Here is a 22,784-nt window from a genome sequence, read left to right as displayed (position 1 = left end):
CAGGAATGACCTCTTTGGGCTCTTCGGGCACTTCAAAGAGATTAGTGAGATTCTGTCTAAGATTTATGAAGACCAGCAGAATGAAATCTTTTCAAGAGCAGACTTAGGTCCTACTAAGCCCCAGGTCATTGAGGAGTACCTGTGACTGGCCAGACTGCTGGCTTTCTAGGTGGCTCGTCAAGCAATTTCGTTTCAGAGACAACCTCTTTAGGAGTCCCAGGCACTTCAAAGAGATTAGTATGTTTTACAGGTAGAAAGTACAAATATCAGTAGACACACAGGAACAGTATTTAAGATAAAGGAACTTTCATTTTTATCCCCTGAACCCTTTCAGTGTTAACAAGCACTGGTAATGGCTGACACCTTGGGCTTTGTACTGGTGACATTCTTTTGGCAGGACACTTCCTTAGGAGATTCAGGTTCTTTGAGGACATTAGTACATTTACATGGAGTCAAAGTAACCCACACATATGGAAGTTACATTTACATATCACAGGCACGAAACAGTCAAGCATATACCTTTCACAGGTACAACTTCAGGCACTTGGGGAGGGGGTACTTTCTTTTTGGCCATAACTTCTCTGGGAGCCTCGGGCACTTTAAAGATATTAATATTTTGACATTTAGGAGCTGAACAAAATCATTAGAAACAGAGAATACATATAGACAGCAGAAGACATTTCCTGCCCCTCACACTTCCAGAAAGATATACCTTCATCTGAAGGAAGCTCAGGCTTTTTTCGAGAAATCCGAAGTGTTTTCTTCTCAACTGTGGCTTCTTGGTAAGTGTCCAGCACTTCAAGAAATTGTTGTTTTTACATTTAGTGTTATGAAAGTCGCCAGGAAGAAGAAAGTATGTTCAAAGACTACTATTGCTAGCTCCTGAGGCTTGCAAGAGCGTGTACCTGCTGTAACTGAGGGAGCTCCTTTGGGTTTTGAAGGGGCTCTCTTTGCAACATCAACTTCAGTGGCAGCTTCAGGTTCTTAAAAGATATTAGTATTTCACATTTCAGAGTTAAAATGAGTAATGGACACAGTAGCATAGTTAAATAGCTTGTAACTTTCTAGAAATTGGCTTCTTTTTCCTTTCCTATTCCCCCTCATCCACCAATAAACTACTATGCAATAAACTATCATAATTTGTGTGATTCTCACGAAGAGGGGCTTGCATTATAGTCACTTTCTGCCTCCTGCATTCAGCCATGGATGGAAAAGCTATCTGCATCAAACCCATACATATATTATATCTTTGTTATTAGTTCCCAACCAACACAGTTTGAGACTACTGATGTACTGTTTACATTCTTTGAGACCATAAGTGACCTGAGGATGCTTGAGAGTCAGTGCTAACATTACTTTGGTTATATGCAAATTTGATCTTGTTTTATGTATGGAACTTAAGAACCCACCGATTTTGGCATCTGGGTGGGGCAGGGACATCCTGGAATTCCCTATAGAGACTGAGACAGGACTCTACTTACTGGGTGAATGCTCATAATAGAATTTTTGTTTTGGCAGAAATGTCACAAATACTTTCTAGATGGAACATACTGGAACAACAACTGACTTAAAGATATTAGTATATTTACATATAGGAGTTAGGAAGAGTATTAGAAAAATATTTTTAAGTGTTGAAGGCGGGTAATTTCTTCTTTCATATGTGTTTGGTGGTGACATATACCTTGGATGGGCAGCGTTTCTGCCTCTACAGAAATATCTTCAAAGGTGTTCATTTCAGGAGGCATCTCTGTCACAGCTTCTGGTGCTTTGAAGATATTAGTATCAGAGTCAGAGGTTAAAATGGTCAGTAGAGACATTAGTCTCACAAAGTGAACCAAGATGGTTTCTGTTGCTACTGGGGTCCTTCAAGGATATGAGGGGGTGTGAGCTCCTGAGGAAAGGAACCAAGTCTTGTTCCTTCTACTTTTAACTTCCTCACACCTACCCCAAAGGGGCTCTGAGAGGATGAGCAAAAGATTCCAGATAGAGAAAAAAATAGTCAAATTATTTGGATATTTTCTAAATTATAGAATATCATGTATAACACTTAGAGGTCGTGATCCTGAAAGCTGTGAAACTTCTTGAGTTTTAATTTATCTAAAAGTAATTGAAGTAAAAAAAAAGTATGATGCTTGAAAAACATAAGCCATGGGACAGGAATGACTTGTCCTTGGCTGTAGGATGGTATCACAGGTAAATCAACTTCACATCAAGTCTTGAGTTTTTAGTAAAGCTATTTCTATGACTTTCAAGTCAAACTCGAAGTCAACTGTATAGTCATGCTTGTCTGGGCAGTGAGTTTAGTAGGGAAGCAATCCTGACAACTAACAGTATGCATGGTAATATAAACTGGACTTTTACTCTATGGAAGGTTAAAGCACTATCATGAGGCACATGACAGAACCTTTGTCTCCTGATGTCACTGATTCCTGATTTTGAGGCACATGAGTTAAGCTAGTTCAATTTAGTTGTAGAGTTAGACATGTCATAATGCTTTCCTGTTCTTTCTAGCTAGTCTGGATTTTATTTTGTAAGTAATGTTCCCATTAAAGAACATATATAGGCCATATTTGAACATCAAACATTTCATGTTTTCTCTGCAGTTCTTATAGATAAACTAAGTTCCTTCATGTGTGAATTTTCTTCCTTCTAAATGGTTCACTGTACATATTCAGTTGGTTGATTGTAATCCTTGGGGATCCATTTCTCTGGCAACCATAGGGTTTTAAAGAGATTAGTATGCTCATACATGTTAGCCAGAACTACAAATGAGATAAGAAACTTGATGTTCTCTTCGCTTGTACCTGCTGGAAGCAGAGTTTTTCTTTTGGTTGCAGGAGGTCGCATCTCTGGAAGTACATCTTCGATGATTTCAAAGTCTTTAAAGATATTAGTATATATTTTTTTTAAAAAAAACAACATAATTGAGAAGAGACAAAAACAACGACATGATGCACAAAGAAAGCTAGGCAAGTAGACTTTAAGTTAGAGTGTTTGTTTTCCTCTAATAGCCTGTCTTTGCACACAGTCTGGATGGGTCTTGACTTGTTTAGGGGAAAGTCCTAGATAATTCCTTGTCTTGGGCATTTCTGAGAGATGCTCTAAAGATATTAGTATTTTAGAGGTTGGGACAATACACATAAAACAGGGAACATTTGACAAACACAAGATGAAAGGTTTTCTTGTTTAGAATCTCATGACAAGAGTTTGTACCTTCGGGTGATGGAGGTTCAGGAATTTCAGGAACAGCCTTATATGACTTCAGCTCTGGAAAGACTTCCCGGGTTGTTTCAGACTCTTTAAAGATATTAGTAGGTTTATACTTAGATATTGTAAAAGAAAGACCAGTGAATTATATAACATGTAGTTTGGGGATCTTAAAGCCAAAGATCTACGTTTTGAAGCAGTTGAAATATACCTTTGAGTGCCAGGGTTTCCCTCGTTTTACGAATGGTCACATATGTTTTCTCTTCTGTAACAACTGTTTGAGGTGGTGCAGGCACTTAAAAGACACAGGTGCAATTATATTATGAACGGTAAAGAAAAACATTATGTTTCTAAAGAGAGCTCCCAAGTAAATTTCATTCAGATCGAGTCAGTGGTGCTAGATACCTTTTGCCACTTTGAGTCTTGCCTTCTGAGGATGAGTCACATGCTCTTCTTCTATGACTGTTTCTTCAGATGCTTCATAAACTTTAAAGATATTAGTGCATGTGTAACTACAAGTGTTTCAAGATAGATTGTGAACGGTACCAAGACATATATGACACAATGTACACGATCATCACCCAAGTTCACAGTGGGGAATATACACAAATTAGTGACAAGCATGAACCAAGCAGCAACGAATTTCATTCCCAGTTTTAGGATGAAGGATGCTCAGAATTTCTTCACAATTATGGTAACAAAATTGAGGAATTTGCTAGACAGAAACCATATAATTTTTTTCCATTTTACCTTAGGGAAGCTATTGATAAAGTCATATGGGTGTCATTTTTAATTCATGTGTGCATTAAGAATAGGGATGATGTTGAGTTGAATATGGGAAATCCACTTTCTATATTTGACCTATCAGAATCATGTGATTCTCTGCATTTCTAGGAAAATACTTATGCACATTTTAAAAATAAAATTAGATTTATGGCTTCACAGTGTGATATACATGTGGAAACAATTTAGAGATTAGAAGTCAAAAAGAAAAAAGAGGCTACAGCTCCGATGTAGAATGCTTGAAGAGAAATTAAAGTGAGGAAATAAATGGGAGGAAAGCAGCCAGTTTTTAGGATGGAATAGGCAGGAGGAGGCGATCATGTACATTAATCCCAAACTACTATAAGACCAGTTTTAATCAGGAGCTTTCTAGATTTAAAAAAAAAAAGTGGAAGATTATATTGAGTATTAGCATGTTTACCATTTAGAATAGCAAGTCTACTCAGAACATTTCACTACTTAGGTTATCTTACTATTTAAATTATTTTCTAATTTTTGAAAAAAGAAAAATAGCATTGCTAATTCTCTTAGGGCTCTAGTGGTATGTTAAACTTATATAAATTTATGATCATTTGAGCAGCACTGTCCAAACCTTAATTATTACTGTGAAGAGTTAAAACATACTTATGTTTACTTATGATAACATTGGGTCATCTTGATTTTGAAAACTCTAACTGCAATATTAGTATGGAGTTATGGTGAGTTACTTCATGGTCTGGGAAATGTAAGTGCTTCAAAGTGATGAAATGTTTGTGTACAGAACCGATAACTTAGTAGGACATATGACTTTTCTAAAATTTGATGTTATAAGTGTAGGACAACTTAGTTTGTAAATTGATGAAGAAAAGTAACTTCTCTAAGGCTAATGGACGTTCAGATGTCTTAATTTTAGCCAACATTTTTAGCATGCATGGCTTTTATAAAGATATTAGTATATTCGAATTTTAATACTATGTTGACAGACACAGTAGATTCAGAACACAGACAACACAGAGGAGAACCATCAGCTTCTTTGAACTCACTGTATATCTCTGTGTCTTCAGGAAGAACAACGGGTAATTTTTCTTCTTGAATAATTTTCTTAGGCACCTCAGGAACTTTAAAGATATTAGTATACCTAATTACTATTAATAACGTATAAAGGATATTAAGAATATAATATTCTTTAAAAAGATTCACAAAGATTTGATGGGACACTAAGTTGCACTATACAATAAACACAGCCAGAGTCATTTCACATTGGGTTTAGCATCAGTACCTTTAGGTGGTGGAACCTCAGGCTTTTTAGGAACAGCTTCACGAACTTTTTCTTCTGGAGTGATTTTCTTAGGTACTTCAGGTGCTTTAAAGATATTTGTTTGTCTTATTTTCAAGAATGTCATAATTAGGTATAAAATATCAAGAGTAAAGCCAGGCAGGGGTGGGGGGAGATCTATTAAATAGAATGTCCAAAGTGTTAAGTCAATGCACTCTATGTCTCTCAACTGCCTTGTTGATGATTCCTATTAGAGACAGCTTGTTCTTGGGGATCAGTATCACTTTCTGTTGTTATTTAGAACTTATTTCTAGTGCTATAAAGCAGAGATTCCAATGACAACTCCATAGGGAAGAAAAGCTGGGAGACCAATATTTATGACTGCCTAATAAGATGGGCAAAATGAGAAAGACCTTTGGACTTATGACATTTTCCCCCAGAGGATAGCAAAAAACAGGAAGATTGTAGGATAGAATATAAATTGCAATTTCTTCCATTTGCAGCTGTCTCCTGGTCCTGAGGAAAGAGTGTTTGCTCTTTCTCTCCTTTGTGGAAAGTGATTCACAGGGATTTACTGCTGCTGGAGAATCAGCAGAGATGGGTACCTTTGGGTGCTGGCACCTTCAGTTCTTCAGTAACACGTACTTTTTCTTCAACCACCGTTTTCTTGGTCACCTCAGGTACTTTAAAGACAGTAGGGATAATTTCCTTTACTTTGAAACACTCAGAAAGATCTTAGCAGGCAAAATGTAAAAGATGTACCATGAAAGCAGAACAAAGACACATTATAAAACAGAGACATCTCTTTATACACGTGAGACGGCACTTTATAGAGTTGACTTTTGACAACAAACATGACTATGAAAGTCCATGGAACACCCAAGTTACACCAACAAAACTTGACAAGGACAACTGACAACACGCTGGCACATGGTGCCCTTTCTGCTCACCCTGGCAGGATAACTGCACCGTTTTCTTTAGTGATAGCTTTACTATATACTCATTCATAGCCTCAAATTATGTATTAATGAGGATGATGAAAAAGAATAAAGGAAGGGCACTATGACATATTAATGATGTATTTACAGCCAACTGCTTAATACATCAATAATAAATAAGGATACAGAGGTCTGTCAATAATAAATAGGGAAATAGAAATCTATCAATAAAGATATTAGCAAACAGATAATCAATACACCAAAGGATGCCCATGTTCACACTTTGGTTAGTAAGTGTTTGGCTGTTTTAGGATAACAACAGTGACACCTGTGTTTGTAGACCTGCTTTTGGGTTTTGATCATTTAAAGATGTTAATTATTTTGACATTCTTCTAACTCAAAACAGAGAACAAAAACACCAAGTCAAACACAAAGTTGCCAAGCAACGAAGGAACAACTGAAGACAGTTCCATAAGAACAGTTTTGGCATAAAATACCTTTAGCTGGTGGCTCTTTTCGAGGAATGACTTTAGTGGGTGGCTTTTTTGGAGGGATGACTTTCTCAGATACTTCAGGTCCTTTAAAGATATTAGTGTTTGGTTTAGAATAGACTCATAAAATACTATGAAGCACTAGTTTAATTTAAACTGTACATACAATAGGGTCTCATAAAAGTTTATATTTTTTACATTATTATGCCTGCTTCAAAAAAGCTGTGATTTTGTTATTTATACAGTACATTGCTATGTAAAACATACACATTGCATTCTATCAGGCATTCATTTGGGCATGATATGGAGTGGTCCTATAGACTGTGTATGTGCATTATGTCTTGTCCTTAGAATTTACTAAAATTCAGGTACCTTGGCCAGTGCTTCATTTACTTCATTCTTTCTCGGATGAAGATAACCACAAAATGGCAAATGCTTTCAATAGGGAAATATTAGTGCACAGGTGACTCAAATGCAAATGGTTGCTTTGCTGAGACTATAAATTCCTTGGTAAATCGAGAAGCGTGTGAGTGAATGAATGACACCTGTTATGCTGGTACCTGTGATAATCACGTAACTCTTGCTAGACTATAAAAAGAATCCACACAATCCTACGTGGAGGTAAGTCAGTATCACGCTTCATTCGTGTGCCTGTAAAACTGAATGACTCTGTGTGGTTACCCTCTACACCTTACCACTTTCTGAACCAAACAACTTAAACTCATGCTTACAGTAGTTTATGGGGCTAATGTCCTGAATGGAATCTGCAAGGGACTTTGAAAACAACATTGGTAAGTGCAAGATACAACAAACTATAGCGTCTGCAGGATCCCCTATACCTTTTTTAGGTGGAATTTTGGGTTTTTCGTATACTTCCACTTCTTCAGCCTCTAGAAACTCAATGACCCTGTGGACTTCTTCCACTTTGTGTTCCTCCTGGAACCTGCGCTCTTCCACCCTGATGAATTCCTCCACCTCGTGAAACTCCTCTTCCTCAAAGTATTCCTGCACCTCATGGAATTCCTCTTCTTCGAAAGCCTCTTCCACCTTTGCTTCCACGAGTTCTAGCTCTACTCTTTCTTGGACTACTTCTTCTTGCTGGTAGGCAACTGATATTTTTTCTTCAAAAACAGCTTTCCCTGAAAGAGCATCTACTTTAAGAGATTTGCTTTTTTTTTTTTAAGAAAAGGCCCCAATAAGATGAAACAGATGTCAACTTAAAATGTAAGAAAAACAAGTAAAAGAAGTCTCCCATGAAAGGACATGTAGATCAAAGAACGTTCCCGAAAATACCTTTAGCAGGGGGAACGGCTTCCTTTTTGGGCACAGGGACTTTCTTTTCGGGGATTTTCTTCTTTTCTGGGACTTTCTTTGGTACTTCAGGCACTTTAAAGACACATTTTAAATATTTACAACCACCAAGAGTAAGTTTGGACTTTTCACACCAAAAATAAGACACATGGACATAAAACATAGCTTAATAAAGAATGGTTAAAGAACTTTGGGTTTAAAGGAGAAAGAATACCTTTGGCTGGTGGGGCCTCTTTTTTCTGGACAGGAACAGGAACCTTTTCCTCAGGAATTTTCTTTGGCACTTTAAAAACATTAGGTGCCTCAGTCAGATAACAATGCTCAATAATACACACACACACACACACAAACACACACACACACACACACACACACACACGCCTTAATGCATCTCTGAAGTTAACCTGTGCTCTTGGACAACTCTTTTACAGGCCATAGGGATACTTTTCCAAGCACTCACTTGTGCTACCTATATTCTTAGAAGCCAACATGTGCCCACAAAGAAGCTTTGCTATTTTTAAAACAGCAGATGTTACCAATACTGAGGCTAATTTTGCTATTTTTAATTTGATGATTTTTTTTTTACCTGATTATCACCCTAGAGTATTTGGACCCTGACCTAGGCCTCAGGAACTGTTGGACATGATATTATATGCTGAGAAGTCTGCTGTGATAGGGGCAGTGGACCATAGTTGCTGAAGATGCAGTCTGGGGGGCATTAATTGAACTAAGAAGCAACAAGAAAGGGAAATTTTATAACATTGAATTTCCAGATTAACTATGGTAAAAAAGGACACGGCGATCTTTAAAGTTATTATCAGAACAGATTTTGTTTTTTGTAAAAAATAGTACATATAGTGAAAACTATTATAACACATAATGAAAATTTAGTTATATAAGAGAAAGAAGTCTAGGAATAGTATGAGGGTAGGAAGAATTACTTGTTATGTTCTTAAATACAGAGAGATTATGATGGGGCATCAAAATTTCCATCTATTTAAGTTAAGAGACTTCTAAAATAATCCACACTGGGTACACATGTGGATCCATGATTTACCCATTGAAACTGTAGGACATCTAAGAAAATGGAGTACATGACATTTTTAATTGTAATGAGTCAGTTTGCTCTGACAATTACTTTAAGGAAGAGGTGAAAAAAGACACAGGACTTTTTAGAAAAAAAAAATCACGGTGGGGCTAAGAAAGTGGTAGGGGTTGCTATACCTTTTGTGGGGGGCGCCTCTGCTTTCTTAGGGACAGGAGTGGGGGCTGCAGGTACTGCTTTCTTCACCACTTCAGGTGCTTAAAAGATATTTTATAGACATATTGAAAAAAGTCACACACGATGAACAGAACAACACCCCATTATCAAACTATAAACAGAGCAACACAAAACATTGACTTATTTTAGGAAGATGTTAGCAACCTAAGTGATAATAATCCCACCCCAAGAGTGAGTGTGAGAGCAACTCTGCCAAGGTTTCAGTCTTCAGGGATGAATAGTTTGAGAATTATTCTTAAAAGCGAATGCTTTCACCACACAAATAGATTGTTCTTCAGCATTTGAACTGAAAGCAAAATTGAGGATTGCAAACTAGGGGGAAGGATTTAGTAACAGGAAAAAAAAGTCCCCTCATTTATAGTCAGATTGCAGGGAATGAGGAAAAGTTAGGGAGAAGGAAAGGACCACAAAGCTCCAGCTACCAGGAGTGCTCCCTCTCCAGGCCTCATGGATGTACTACCAGGAAAGCATACGGCTGAAGATTAGGGTTAGACAGTTCAGAGCACCAAGGTTTTGGAATGTCCAACTCATCAAAGTGGCTGTACCTCTAGGTGGCAGCACCTCCTCCTCCTCTTCCTCCACTATCTCTTCTTCCTCTATGCTAGGTGGTTCTTCTGGAACCTCCTCTGTCATGGGTTCTTCGGCTTCCTCATATACTTGAAACAGATCATTTTGTAAATTATTTTTTAAGTCCTTTGAATGTTAGATATGTTAGATTAAAATTACACCATCTTGAAAACCACTCAGCCTCTTAAGCGCTCATGAACACTCACTAATCTGGGAAAAAAAAGTATGCCCAGTCTTTAAAATATGTTAGGTTCTTTCCAATATTGAAACTGGAAGGGGTCCCAGAGGATTTAGTTGGAATTATTATTTTTTTTTGTAGTGAAGGTAGAAAATTTTTTAAAGCAATTACTCTAATTAAATTATTCAAATTATTGTAATAAGCAATCATCTTGTTCCTAAATAATTAAGAAGTCATATTTTCCGCAGCAGTTGCTCAAGTTTATCTGAGCATATTCTCGGAAAGCCTTTTTCCATCACGGCTCCTGAAGGCATTGGGTGCGGAAATTCTCCTCAGTATTCACATACAAAAGACAAAACACTGCTTTCACAGAGTTAATGAGGGATAGAAGAATGAAGAGGTTAGTGGGTCTATTTCAGTTTTCCACTGAAACAAGCCACAAGTAAACAGGCTAAATGTGCAAGAACAAGAAGGAATTGGCCTGCCCAGATCCTTCTAGGTAAGTACTCCTATCAGAGAGCTAGAAGGTCTACTTATTTCTAGAGTGAAGTGTATGTTATCTCCTTTATGTATGAGATAATAAGACAAGAATGCTTAGAAACGCTGTTTTCTTAGGAAGTCATCTACCTTCAGCCGGTGGAACTTCCTCTTCTTTAGTGGGGATGATCCGTCTTTCTTCCACCTTTTTAGGTACCTCAGGAACTTAAAAGACATTGATTGTTTTAGGCACTTAAAACTCATATGATGAAGAAGAATACTTAAAGACCAAACTTCACATTTTCAACCCAAGAGAGTAAACAGCACAGCACAGAGAAGGGGATGACACACTGACACGGTCACAGTTAGTTAAGAAACAAATGAAGAGGCTTGCGGGTACATCGTGAGACTACCCTTTGTAGCTGGACTCTGTTCTTTTTTTAGGAAGAGTAGCAAGTACTTGGTCACTTCTGGCTCTTTAAAGATATATAATATCTGTCATTTTAATTTTCAGAAATAACATACAGAAGAAAAACAAGGCAAAAAAAAAAAAAAAGAAAAACAAGGCAAAAAACCAACACTCACACAAAGTGGTAAATGAACACAACATCCGTACAGGTACAACAGAGGCACAGTGACAAAGGTCAGTGACAGATCAGAGAATGTCAGCATGTGTGCAGAACATCCTATGTGGATGACCCTTCAGGTCAACAACGGACCAGCCAATAAGCATGTACCTTTGGCAGGAGGAACCACTGCTTTCTTAAGGGCAGGGGCAGGCACCTTCTTTTCTGGTTCAGGTTTCTTAGGAACCACAGGAACTTTAAAGATATTTTGAAATTTCAGTCTCACAAACACAATGACACCGTGTACAACAATAACAGAAATTACGCTCACAAATACTGACTAGGGCATTTTAACTTAGTGTGTGAAGGAAGGGGTGTGTCCCATGTGCTTGGGAATGCAAGAACATTGAAGGTATTATACCTTTGGTGGGAGGCGCCTCCTCTTTCTTGGGAACAACTACTTTCTTCTCTGGCACTTTCTTCTTGATCTCAGGCACTTTAAAGACATCGTTTCATGATAAGAATGCATTTTGAAGAGCAAGAAAGAAAGCAAGAAGTCTATACACACAGGAAAACCGTCATGCAACATTCACTCAGAACGGGGAGGGAATGTGAGCCACAGCCCAACAGGATATGACTGGAATTTGCAGGGCAAGGCATCAGCAAAAAGCTGGTCATCTGAGGCCAGATGCTATCATTTCATTGACTTAAATTTTGCTAATAACCTAGCTAATACCTATCTGAAAATATCATGTGACTAAACAGCCTAGTAGAAAACATTATACTTATTTAAAATGTTGCCATCATGGCTTTTGGGGAAACATTATTGTAGTTTAAGTTATGAATACACTTCCTAGGTACTGTACCATGGCCTAATCTATGATGTTAAATACTAATTTTCTTTGTTCAATGATGCAATGATATATCTTGTCTTATTTTTACCTTATAGTAATATTAGATATTCATTAATATCCCTGTTATATGAAGGAGCTAACTAAGGCTCAGAGTAGAACAGCAAAGTTCAAAGTCAAGGTTAAATCAAAACGTGTTGTGTTTCCATTTATTTTTATGTTTTGGAAGATATAAAGGATTACTCAATGTTTTAATATTAGTCAGTGCTTTGATATAATCTATTAATTGGTGTTTTAATAAATACATCATTTTTTGTTTTCAGGCTAGTGTCACAAAGACGCTTATTACAAGCAAGTTTAAAAGATGAAATTTAAAACATGAACTTATGTAGGAGGACAACAGTTGGAATGTAAATATATAAAAGAGTTAATTCAAAAACTATAACTTATGTATTTTTACGCAAAATCTTTCTTATAGATAATTTAGATGTCCAGAGAATCTATATGAGACCTTACATGCTTTTAATAAAATTACAAGTTGAGTAGACATTTTGGAATAGCTTTATGATATTGCCTTTCACCTTTCATGCAAAACAATACTGTGTGAGAAGCATCTAATAGAAAATAATGGCTATCAGTGTCCTCATCACTTTTAGAAGTAAAATTTGGCTGTTTCTTTTATAAGAGACCCATCTGATAAAGCTATCAGGTGGAGAAGGCTGTGTGCTCACTCTGAGGAGTATACCTTTGGGAGGTGGTGGAGGCTCCACTTTTTTAGGAACAGGAACAGGGACTTTCTTCTCGGGTACAGTTTTCTTTGGCACTTAAAAACATTTCATTTAAAGACGTTAAGAACCACATACAATATCACATCTATAACAAAATACACCGAAGGATAGGACCACAAACAGACAAATATGAAATAGAATTTGAAGACATGCAGATAATTTACAATAGACAGACATATAAAGCAGGTGTAGAAGGCAAGAGGAAGATATGCCTTTGATAACACAAGGCTTTGATGACATCATAAACTATTATATAAAGCAAGAGACAAATAAAGATGAGAAGGCAGACCAATATAAAAACGGTCATGATTCCAAGGACTGCTGTACCTGGTGCAGGTTTTGGCACCTTAGGCTTAATTTCTGGAAGAGCTTCTTCTTCCTCAGGTGGAATTTCCTCTTCCTCAGGAAGAACTTCTTCTTCCTCAGGAAGAACTTCCTCTTCCTCTGGTGCAACTTCCTCTTCTTCAGGTGGAGCTTCCTCTTCCTCAGGTGGAACTTCTTCTTCAGATAGAATTTCCTCTTCAGGAACAGTGACTTCCTCAAATGAAGCTTCTTTTTCTTCCCGAGGTAGAGCAACAGGAACTGGGACTACTTCCCGTTTCTTTGGCACTTTAAAGATATTTATTAAATGTATACAAATTCTATGTTTGTGTAAAATATGTAAAACGATATTAGGGTAACATGAAAAGCAACTATTCTTTGATTATGATCATTATCAATAGAGATGGCTAGTGTGGCTGAACAGCATATTCCCTTTGCCTCTCGTGTGCCCTGGTTCTGCCTGAGATTAATGTACCTTTCGGGGCTGGAGCTTCCATTTTTTTCAGAAGAGGTGTTGGTTTCTTTTCTTCTGGAATGAGTTTCTTGGGCACTTCTGGCACTTTAAAGATATCATTTGTTTTTAAGAATGTGTCCTTCCACAGTTTTATAGTCATAGATATGATAAAAGATCACACAATATGGAAGACATTTTTAGCAAGACACTTTTACAAGCTTGTAGTTAGTACAGGGACATTTTCTTATGAATAAAAACTAATGTGAGATTCCCCCTCCCCCACCTTGTGTATAAATGATGAAATAACATACCTTTTGCAGGCGGAGCCTCTACTTTCTTAGGAGTAGGCACTGGCACCTTCTTCTCAGGCACAGGTTTCTTGGGCACTTCTGGCACTTTAAAGAAATGATGTAGGGAAATTTTTATATAACACAAAAATCACTGAATCCAAGCATATTCTGGAAAATTATGATAAGGCAATGAAATCATAGTGAAGAAACCCAAAAGCAGTATTTCATGTTAAAAATAGAAATATGTTTTTGTAAAGAGATGATACTAAAGTGATGTACTTAAAGAATATATTATTGAACCAATTAAATATTTTATTCTCATATAAATCTGAAATTAAATCGTGTGTCTCAGCACGTTTGTATACCTTTGGCTGGTGGTGGTTCCACCTTTTTGGGAATAGGTACTGGTGCCTTCTCCTCCGGTACAGGCTTCTTGGGCACTTCCGGGACTTAAAAGATAATAAATAAGGTCACTGTCACATTTTCTTAATCACAGAGGAATCTAGTGACTTAGGGACAATTGAATGATCACAGATGTGTCGATAATCTCACTGTAAGACAGAAGCTAATAATAGCTACAAAACAAGGTGCTGGACATGCAAGAGAGTTACAATAAAACCACCAAATAAACATGGAACAAAGACACAGACAGCACAAAAGGCTTGGTAATGATTTTGGCCATTTTGATGATGTGAATTTATTTTTACTAAGAATTTTCTATGGAAGAAGGCACAAGTGTTAAACAGAAGCATGCTTCAGTGGCCACATTTGGAGATGAATATATGGCAATTGGCTTCTGTGACCAGCTGAGTGTTTCTTATTCTGCTGTTAATGTTATTAACATCACCACAGGGCAGGGATGACTAAGACTCATCAAGTTACACTATATGGGTAAATGGCTGCATTAAGAGCTGTACCTTTGGCAGGTGGAGCCTTCTCCTTTTTAGGAATAGGCACAGGAACTTTTTCCTCTGGCTTCTTGGGAATCTCAGGCACTTTAAAGACATTGTTTATAGTTAAGTTTTGACTGTGAGGAACAACACCCACATAAAGCACATCTAATGTTGGCAACACACACAGGTTGCTGTAGCCAGAAGAGAGGTATGCATCTAAAAACAGATGAAGTTGTTTATGTGCATGTCGTGTATACCTTTGGCTGGTGGTGCTTCCTTCTTTTTGGGAACAGGAACAGGTTTTTTCTCTTCTGGAACAGGTTTCTTGGGTACCACAGGCACTTTAAAGATAGCAATAAGATTTGAAAACATTGTAGAAGATATAAATGTGAAAAGCACACAGGTATCATATACTTCAGCATCTACAAAGGACTTAGGGATCAGTGCCAGTAACCCCCAGTCAGATACCCCAACTCTGAGTTGCCACTTCCTTTCCATTGGCAGGAGCTTTCATCTACCTTTGACTGGGGCCACTGGCACCACTTCTTCCTCAGCTATGATCTCCTCCTCTTCGTGAAGGTATTCTTCCTCTTCATGAATATATTCCTCTTCATGGACGTACTCTTCTTCATGAATGTATTCTTCTTCATGGACATACTCCTCTTCATGGACATATTCCTCTTCTTCCTCTATGATGTATTCTTCTTCGTGGGCTTCTACCTCCTCTTTGAAGACAACAACCTCTTCTGGTTCTCGTTTTTTGGTTACCCCTGGCACTTTAAAGATATGATCTTTAAGTTGGCTATTTTCCAATTCCTCAATAAAGTTGAGACATTTGTAAGAGCATAGACCCATGTACAACAAAAAATAGGCTTTCTGTTTCCCACAGAATAACATTAGACATAGAACTGAGCATGAATTCAACAGCAAAGAGAAGGAGCAACACAAACAATGGGGGGGGGTACCTCTAACAGGCGCTGCCACTTCCTTTGTAGGGGCAGGTACTTTTGCCTCTGGGACAACTTTCTTGGGCTTCATGGGCACTTGAAATATTAAGTATAAAGGAATTTTAGAGTCAGAAACAGGCCATCTAACCATTTCTAGTCTTCTTATAGTTTAAATAGAATAATTTTGTAGTTGTCTCTAATAGAACATAAGACATTCTCTGTCTAAACCTTTCTGTTTTTTATGGGAAGGACTCTGAATCTCACAGGAAAGTTAACCCACAGAGGTGTTCAAACAAGTTTGATGACACAACCAAGTTTCCAATAGCAGAGATAAGTTGGAAATGGTATTTTTTTTAAATATGGTTCTGCTTACAGAGATACTCTAAAAAGTTTAAATTTGCAAAAGTCCAAAGATTGTAAGAAGTTGTCTAAGATAAAATAAGAAAATCTGAGTGCTCAATTAGCTTTTTAAAAAGTTCTTCAAAATGACTTTGGAATAGTTATCAATTTTCAGAGATTTTCCTTATATTAACTTAACTATATTAGGAATATGAGAAATGGTCACTGCATTCAAACAAAAGTATTCTGACCATATCATTGTCCCGGGGCAATGCACAGCCACTGTATACAAGGCTGTAGAAATATTTTGAAGTAACATTAGGGCGAATGCTGGAGACAAGTAACGTAAGAGACAGGTAAAAGGCTCCATTCTGGGAAGAGGTGGTTATACCTTTGGCAACTGGTTCAGTCACCTGCTGCTTTTCACGTTTGGTAATTGAAATTTGTATTTTTTCTTCAACAACCTTCTTTGGTTCTTCTGGAGCTTTAAGGATATTAATTATGGAAGAATATCACAATGAATCTCACAAATATCATAGAATAAATAGTCACAAAGCACGAAGACGGGGCATGTAAGAAATGGAACCAGACAATATACTCAGTGACAACAGAGAGCAGCAGACATGGTGTGAGTCAAGGTCAACACGGTTACAGAACAGAGGTGATGACATTGTTTGGAACAGTTACTGCTCTGTCATGTACCTTTGGGTGGTAGAGGTTTGAGTTTCTTTTGAATGGGCACAGGTGCTTTTTCTTCAGGGACAACTTTCTTTAGCACTTTAAAAGACCAATAGTAAGAGATTTACAAACCTGAACTAGATTCTCAAGGGTAAGAACAAAATGTTAAGAAATATACAACACAACATAACAGTCCCAAATACACAATTTATACAATTTATACACATCCACTTCAACACATACCCACAGTGGACAGATGGAGAAAACAAAAGACTCTATAACTGGTAATGTTCTCACTCTACCTTTTGGTGGGGGAGCCTTGGGTTTAGCAGGCACTGGTTCTTGAACGGGTTTCGCTGGAAGAGGCTTCTTGGGTTCTTTAAAAGCATATGCAAAGTGTTTAATGTTAGACTGGAAGGCACAAGTCAAAAAATACTCATCAAGATAATTAATCTTCTATGGTCACAGTGCAACCACCATCTCTAGAATAAGAATTAGAGGTGAGTAGAATAGGTCCTGAGAGCCCTAAGCCAGTTATATCCGCTTTCCTTGTGGTCATTCACTTCTATTAGGCCATATGAATGCTCACAAATTCTCATTTCATTTCAGATACGTGACATGTGACTCAAAGTTTTCTATCTTGGACATTGGTGTTTAAGGGCTTCAATGAAACCACGCAGAATCCTCTCAAAGAAACAAACAAAAACCCTTAAGTAGTGAGAGGATACGGATTCATTTCAAATTTCAAGTAGGAGTTGATGGAATGAATTTATTATCTATTTTACAGTAAAGACAATGCCCAGAGTCAGAGCTCTAGAAGTACACACATTATTTTCCTTAGGTTAAAAACTACTTTGTCCGTCTTTCCTAGAAAAGCAGTCAGTGTCAAATGTTCAACACTAGGTGCCCTGTGGGTAGGGAAACCTAACAATAGCCTTAAGATTTATAGAGCTATTTTTTCCTTCCAGAAGTGATTTAAAACACTGAATTTACTAAATGCCAAAGTTCTTTTTACGTCAATCGCCATCCTGTCATAGTGAGTTCTAAGTGTACTTCATGTGGTCTGCAGGGCTCTCATACCTGTGACATATTCCTCATGTTCTTTAGACTCCTCATAGTGTTCCATCTCACGCTCTGCATATTCATCATACTGGTCGTATTCTTCAGTGGGTTCGTACTCCTCAAACTCTTTATACTCCTCATAGTCTTCATAATCCTCATACTCCTCCTCCCAGTGTTCTGAAACAGTTTCTTCCTCTTGGGTGTAAGACCATTTCTTCTCTTCTGTCACAGTTACTTCTAGAATAATATTGACACCAGACAGCGTTTTATTCAAGGCCATTTAGTGACAATGTGCTTTGATTCCATTTCTTTATGACAGTCTCCCACAATGGCTATGGGTGACCTTGGTTATCTTTTGATGGTAAAAGTATCATAAAATGTACAGTGACTAATTGTGATGTCAAATGTTCAAGTGCTTGACTCCAGTTAGCAGTAAGCGAGGAGAGTAGAGGGGTTAAATTGGCAACTAGCAGTCAAAGAGACATAGGACAGCTTTATGCTTTATATGATCAAATCACAGGGCAATGTACCTTTAGTGGGTCGGGGTTCTCTCTTTGGAACTTCAATGGACACCTTTTCTTCTTTAACAGCTCTTTTTCTAACTTCAGTCACTTTAAAAGAGCAATGGTTAAAAGTAAGTTGCAAGAGTCTGGAGATTATCGTGTTAAGAGACCTTTGACAAGAACGACCCCAAGCATGATGCTCCTTTAAACTTTTACTAAAAATCACGAGAAAAATCAATGACCTGAAAGTCCACATCATTCTGTACACCTGAGGATAGTTTTCCCCCCAGGCTATTTAATGTTTCAGAAATGCTGGATAATCAGGTGGGATTTGTGACAGAGTTAAGAGAGACAAGCTACAACAATGCATGTAAAACTGAGTACAACCTCAGGAAGGAAGTTGAACTTCACCAACAATGTCGGCACCCTAATTCCAATCCTCCCACCCCTGATCCACTGGGACAGTGCAGCATATTGAGGAGTTAAAGAAATCAAAACTGTTACCAAAGTTTACCACATAAAACAAACATCAAGACAGATAGATACATTTGAGAAGGAACGAACTGACATATTAGATGACAAATACATTCTAACATTAACTCTGAATGTTTGCGGGTGGGGTAGAGAAAGGTACTTTCTGCAGTCAGAATTCTTTAGCTTTGCAGTGATGTGGAACAGCTTACTCATTCCACTCTCGATATGCGCTTACATCACTTCCCCTACCGATGCCAGTTCTACTCTACTCATCTCCAGACCTAAAAGCTTATTTCTATCCCTTTAAAGAGTCATTATACCTTTAGCCGGTGGCTCCGCCTCTCTTCGAGGTTTGAGCTTTGGAAATTTTTCTTCAGGGACAACTTTCTTAGGTTCCTCTGGCACTTTAAAGACAGATTTCACTTTAAAGAATTGGTTTTTTTTTTTTCATTCAGACCACAAAACATACAAACCAGAGACAAGTGACAAAAAACATAAAAGATTCAACCCTTCCCAAACTTCAGACATTCTACAGTATTTTAAAAGAAGACAATGACCACCCTTCCCTCCGTGCCCCTTAGTCAGTGTACAAGGCAATGCTGACATATGGAAAGGCTGCTGTACCTCTCGCTCTCGGAGGCTCCTCCTTTTTAGTTACAGCCACAAGAACTTTTTCTTCCTGGGTAATTTTCATGTGCCTTTCGGTCACTTGGAAGATAATTTAAAATTAGCATTCTATAACATTTAGAGTAGAATACACACAAACAAACAAACAAACATACATATATACATATATATACACATACGTACACACTAACACACATATTCATGCACACACACATACATAAGCCAGAAAGTACTGTGGTTTTAGAACAGAAGAATTTATAAGGCACATACAACTAAACACCACAATAAGTAAGTAATACTTTATAATGCAAAAATACACCACCATCACAGACAGACACTAACAAACAATCCACATAGGAAAATTATGACCTAATAGATGGTGGCTGGAAGAAGAATGATAAGACTCTAAGTTTTTATTTTTTATTTTTTTAGGGGACTGTCATTTACCTTTGGTTGGGGGAGGTTCTTCTATCTCAACCACTTCTGCAGGAACTCTCCTTTCTGGAACTGGTTTCTTTGGTTCTTCAGGTGCTTTGAAAACATCAGGAAGTGTGGTCAGACGTGGTACAAAGAGTGCCAAACCTATGCACAGTTACTTTCTTCCCAATGTGATAAAGATCTGAAGAATGCATTAATTTACTATCAAGACAGGGAATGAGGTGACACCTAAGGGTAAAGTAGACCCCAATATACCTTTGGCTGGCGGCATTTTTTTAGGAGCTGGTGCAGGAACTTTCTTCTCTGGTACAATTTTCTTTGGTGGTTCGGGAACTTTGAAAATATTAAGAATATTGGTTTATATTCTTTTAGAAAGTATCATTATTATTTGGGGGCCACACGCCCTCTTTGTAAAGATCTCACACATACACCAACGTGAATGACTATACTAACAAAGTGTTTGTACAAATTCTGACAAAACCTTAATGATGCATACATATATCAACAGACATGTCAAGACAGACAGAATTGCACATCTGTGAGAGAGACCATACCTTTAGTGGGTGGAGGCTCCTCAATTTTAGCAGGGACTTTTGGTTTTGGTATAATTTTCTTCTCATGCTTCTCAGGCACTTGAAAAGATTATAAAATATACTTGTAGAAAATATACAGTTTTTTCCAATAAATATGTAAGAGACCTTTTTTATTAGTCATGCTATTTATTATTTGTAATATGGATGGTAAATTATATTTAGGAGAGCATAACAAATATATGGATAAAATATTTAAGAGTTGGTATACCTTTGGCTGGTTCAACTTCTACTTTCTTAGAGATAAAGTGCATCTTTTCTTCTACAACATATTCCTCTGGCTCTTCCAACACTTTAAGGACATCGAATTCAAAGAAGAAAAAATGTGGACATTTTTCATGTTTAGTTTTAACCATAATTTATCACTTCAAAACAATAATCAACCTTGCCAAACTTTATCATTTGCTAAATCCCTGAATGTTTCCATTTAAAATACCTGAAGAATATCCGAATCCGAGCTAATACTATAATAAAGAGTACTAGCTTCACTAATTTACTTTATATCGCAAAGACAGTAAGGTGACAGTTCACAAGAATAACAGGGAATGTACATGACAAAAAACAAGTTCAAGTGACTAGACAAACAGCACAGGATTTGAAGCTAGGTGTTTGTTTGTTTGTTTTTTAAAACCTAACACTCTAGGTTTGAAGGAAGAAAGGCAGAAACATAAATTTAAAGGTAAAAAGCAAGATAGTTCATGTCCCTGCTCCCCAGTTTTGTGGGTTAGCTGTGGTAGAAGAGACCAGAGACTTCCTGTGAGTTTTTTGAGCCTGTGTCTATAAAGTTTTCTGTAGAATGATTATAAAAAATGCTAATTCAAAACAACAGTGCTGCCTAAAATGCAAAGAAGCTTCAGGTCCCGCCATCTTTTCAGCTTAATGCAGACACAAGAATCACTGAGCATCTTGCTCTTCCTTACTTGAGTTTGAAGCACTGAGAGTCTATATAGCATTCTGTATCAAAAACTGAAATGCTTCTAGACCTATGAGAGGAGACACATGATTCCCCAAACATTTCTAGGAAGAATAGACTTCAAATCCCCCAGCTTCCTGACCATGTCCACTTTTGTGGTCTATTCTAGGAAATGCAGCTGAACCATTAGGTTTGTTTGGGAATCATGGCCCACCCTATTGCATTCTAGATTATTTTACTAAGTTTGTAAATATTGGATTCTATGTGGAGTTTTCTTCCAAGTGGAGAAAGGGAATGTGAAGAGTCTCCCTTTATTAGACGGAGATAGATGTACTTGATAACAACTGGGGTACTCAAAATCTACTCAACATTAGGGAGGGAGTTATGTTGGTAAAGAACATACCCATTTTCCTTTAAAACAGAGCTCCCCTTGCCCCTTATCAGGAGTGTTCCTTTGGATATACAGTATTAGCTAGACTGTGGGATTTTTTGTAGGGAATCTAGTAGTGTTTTTATTTGACCAAAAGGGAATCACACCAAGATGAAGTTTACTGTTTAAATTGTTAAATGCATCAGAGAGTTGTCTTTATAGCTGATGGAACATCCGGACATGTCTGCCTGATTGCAGATACTACATGATTACTTTTTCTATATATGGACTAGAGGAAAGATCCTTCAGTTTTTGACAAATATGCCTTGGACTTCTGGAAGCTACTGTATCATCTATTTTTTTTTCTTTTTAAAAAGTGAATAAGTGAATTAGGAACTGGACGGTCCACTCCTGTTCGTGTGTTGCGGAAAACATGGTTTGAGAAATACCATGTATATACCAGATAACCAAGGTGAAGTGTCTACCAGCCTACCACACTGGAGCCAAGTCCTCATAAAAGGAGGTACCCACATGAGGATGCCCACCCTCTTCAGTTATCTGTAACCACAAAGCCAATACCCCTGAATAGCTAAAGAAGTGAAGGAAAAGAACTTCATAGGTTGTTTACTCTTATGTAATGAATGCTCTTGAATCTTTTATTTTGATTTAAAAGACACCTGTACTAAGGCCTGTGCCATGCCTCTTTGATGATTTTCATTATTATCCCTACAGCATCATCTCTCATTTATTTCTACCATTTACCTTCATATTCTGTGATCTCTGCTTCCTCCTCATCTCTTTCCTCTTCCCTATACACCGAAACAGACACTCTTTCCTCTTCTTCAGAGTAAGTCCATTCCTCTTCTGTAGATGGGTTAAAAGATAAGATTTGGTTTAAGCTCAGTGGGTAGGAATACATCCCATGGTCATGTGTTCACTACAGATAGATGAAGATTCTTCTATCTGCTTGGGACATGTGACTTTCTAACTACAAGAGGGCAAGAAGCAAGAGGAGACCAAAGCTCAAGACAAAGAGAAATACTTGAATTATGCCCCAGAGCATCTAAATTAAAATGATTCCATTTCAACACCATATTCACTTTATAAGAATGACTCAAGATCAAAGTAGACACAAAAGATAGTTTCAGAAGGCTACAGCAGGCAGATGTATTCCAACACCAACAGAGGATG

General features: G+C 37.5%; 1 protein-coding gene across 1 annotated transcript in view; it reads right to left on the bottom strand.

Moving 5' to 3' along the window:
• The window catches only part of Ttn (titin), a 263,679-nt gene that overhangs the window by 125,863 nt on the left and 115,032 nt on the right, over positions 1-22,784 (bottom strand). Inside the window, 39 exon segments of the mRNA XM_028763034.1 lie at positions 2-30; positions 140-223; positions 520-630; positions 713-796; positions 1,682-1,765; positions 3,214-3,297; positions 3,419-3,502; positions 5,013-5,087; positions 5,249-5,332; positions 5,851-5,928; positions 6,681-6,761; positions 7,514-7,813; positions 7,968-8,060; positions 8,200-8,268; positions 9,210-9,287; positions 9,813-9,923; positions 10,640-10,714; positions 11,477-11,551; positions 13,022-13,303; positions 13,491-13,574; positions 13,781-13,864; positions 14,125-14,208; positions 14,677-14,754; positions 14,910-14,993; positions 15,171-15,213; positions 15,307-15,428; positions 15,618-15,695; positions 16,330-16,422; positions 16,641-16,715; positions 16,919-16,993; positions 17,697-17,915; positions 18,209-18,289; positions 18,976-19,059; positions 19,280-19,363; positions 19,730-19,813; positions 19,976-20,053; positions 20,275-20,352; positions 20,522-20,602; positions 22,356-22,457. Coding sequence (XP_028618867.1) covers positions 2-30; positions 140-223; positions 520-630; positions 713-796; positions 1,682-1,765; positions 3,214-3,297; positions 3,419-3,502; positions 5,013-5,087; positions 5,249-5,332; positions 5,851-5,928; positions 6,681-6,761; positions 7,514-7,813; positions 7,968-8,060; positions 8,200-8,268; positions 9,210-9,287; positions 9,813-9,923; positions 10,640-10,714; positions 11,477-11,551; positions 13,022-13,303; positions 13,491-13,574; positions 13,781-13,864; positions 14,125-14,208; positions 14,677-14,754; positions 14,910-14,993; positions 15,171-15,213; positions 15,307-15,428; positions 15,618-15,695; positions 16,330-16,422; positions 16,641-16,715; positions 16,919-16,993; positions 17,697-17,915; positions 18,209-18,289; positions 18,976-19,059; positions 19,280-19,363; positions 19,730-19,813; positions 19,976-20,053; positions 20,275-20,352; positions 20,522-20,602; positions 22,356-22,457 — 3,752 coding nt within the window.

Source organism: Grammomys surdaster, unplaced genomic scaffold (genome assembly GCF_004785775.1).
Source record: "Grammomys surdaster isolate TR1022 unplaced genomic scaffold, NIH_TR_1.0 136, whole genome shotgun sequence".
In the NCBI taxonomy this organism is placed as follows: Eukaryota; Metazoa; Chordata; class Mammalia; order Rodentia; family Muridae; genus Grammomys; species Grammomys surdaster.
Note: the sequence above shows the minus strand (reverse complement) of the source record. Positions and strands in the feature narration are given on the sequence as shown.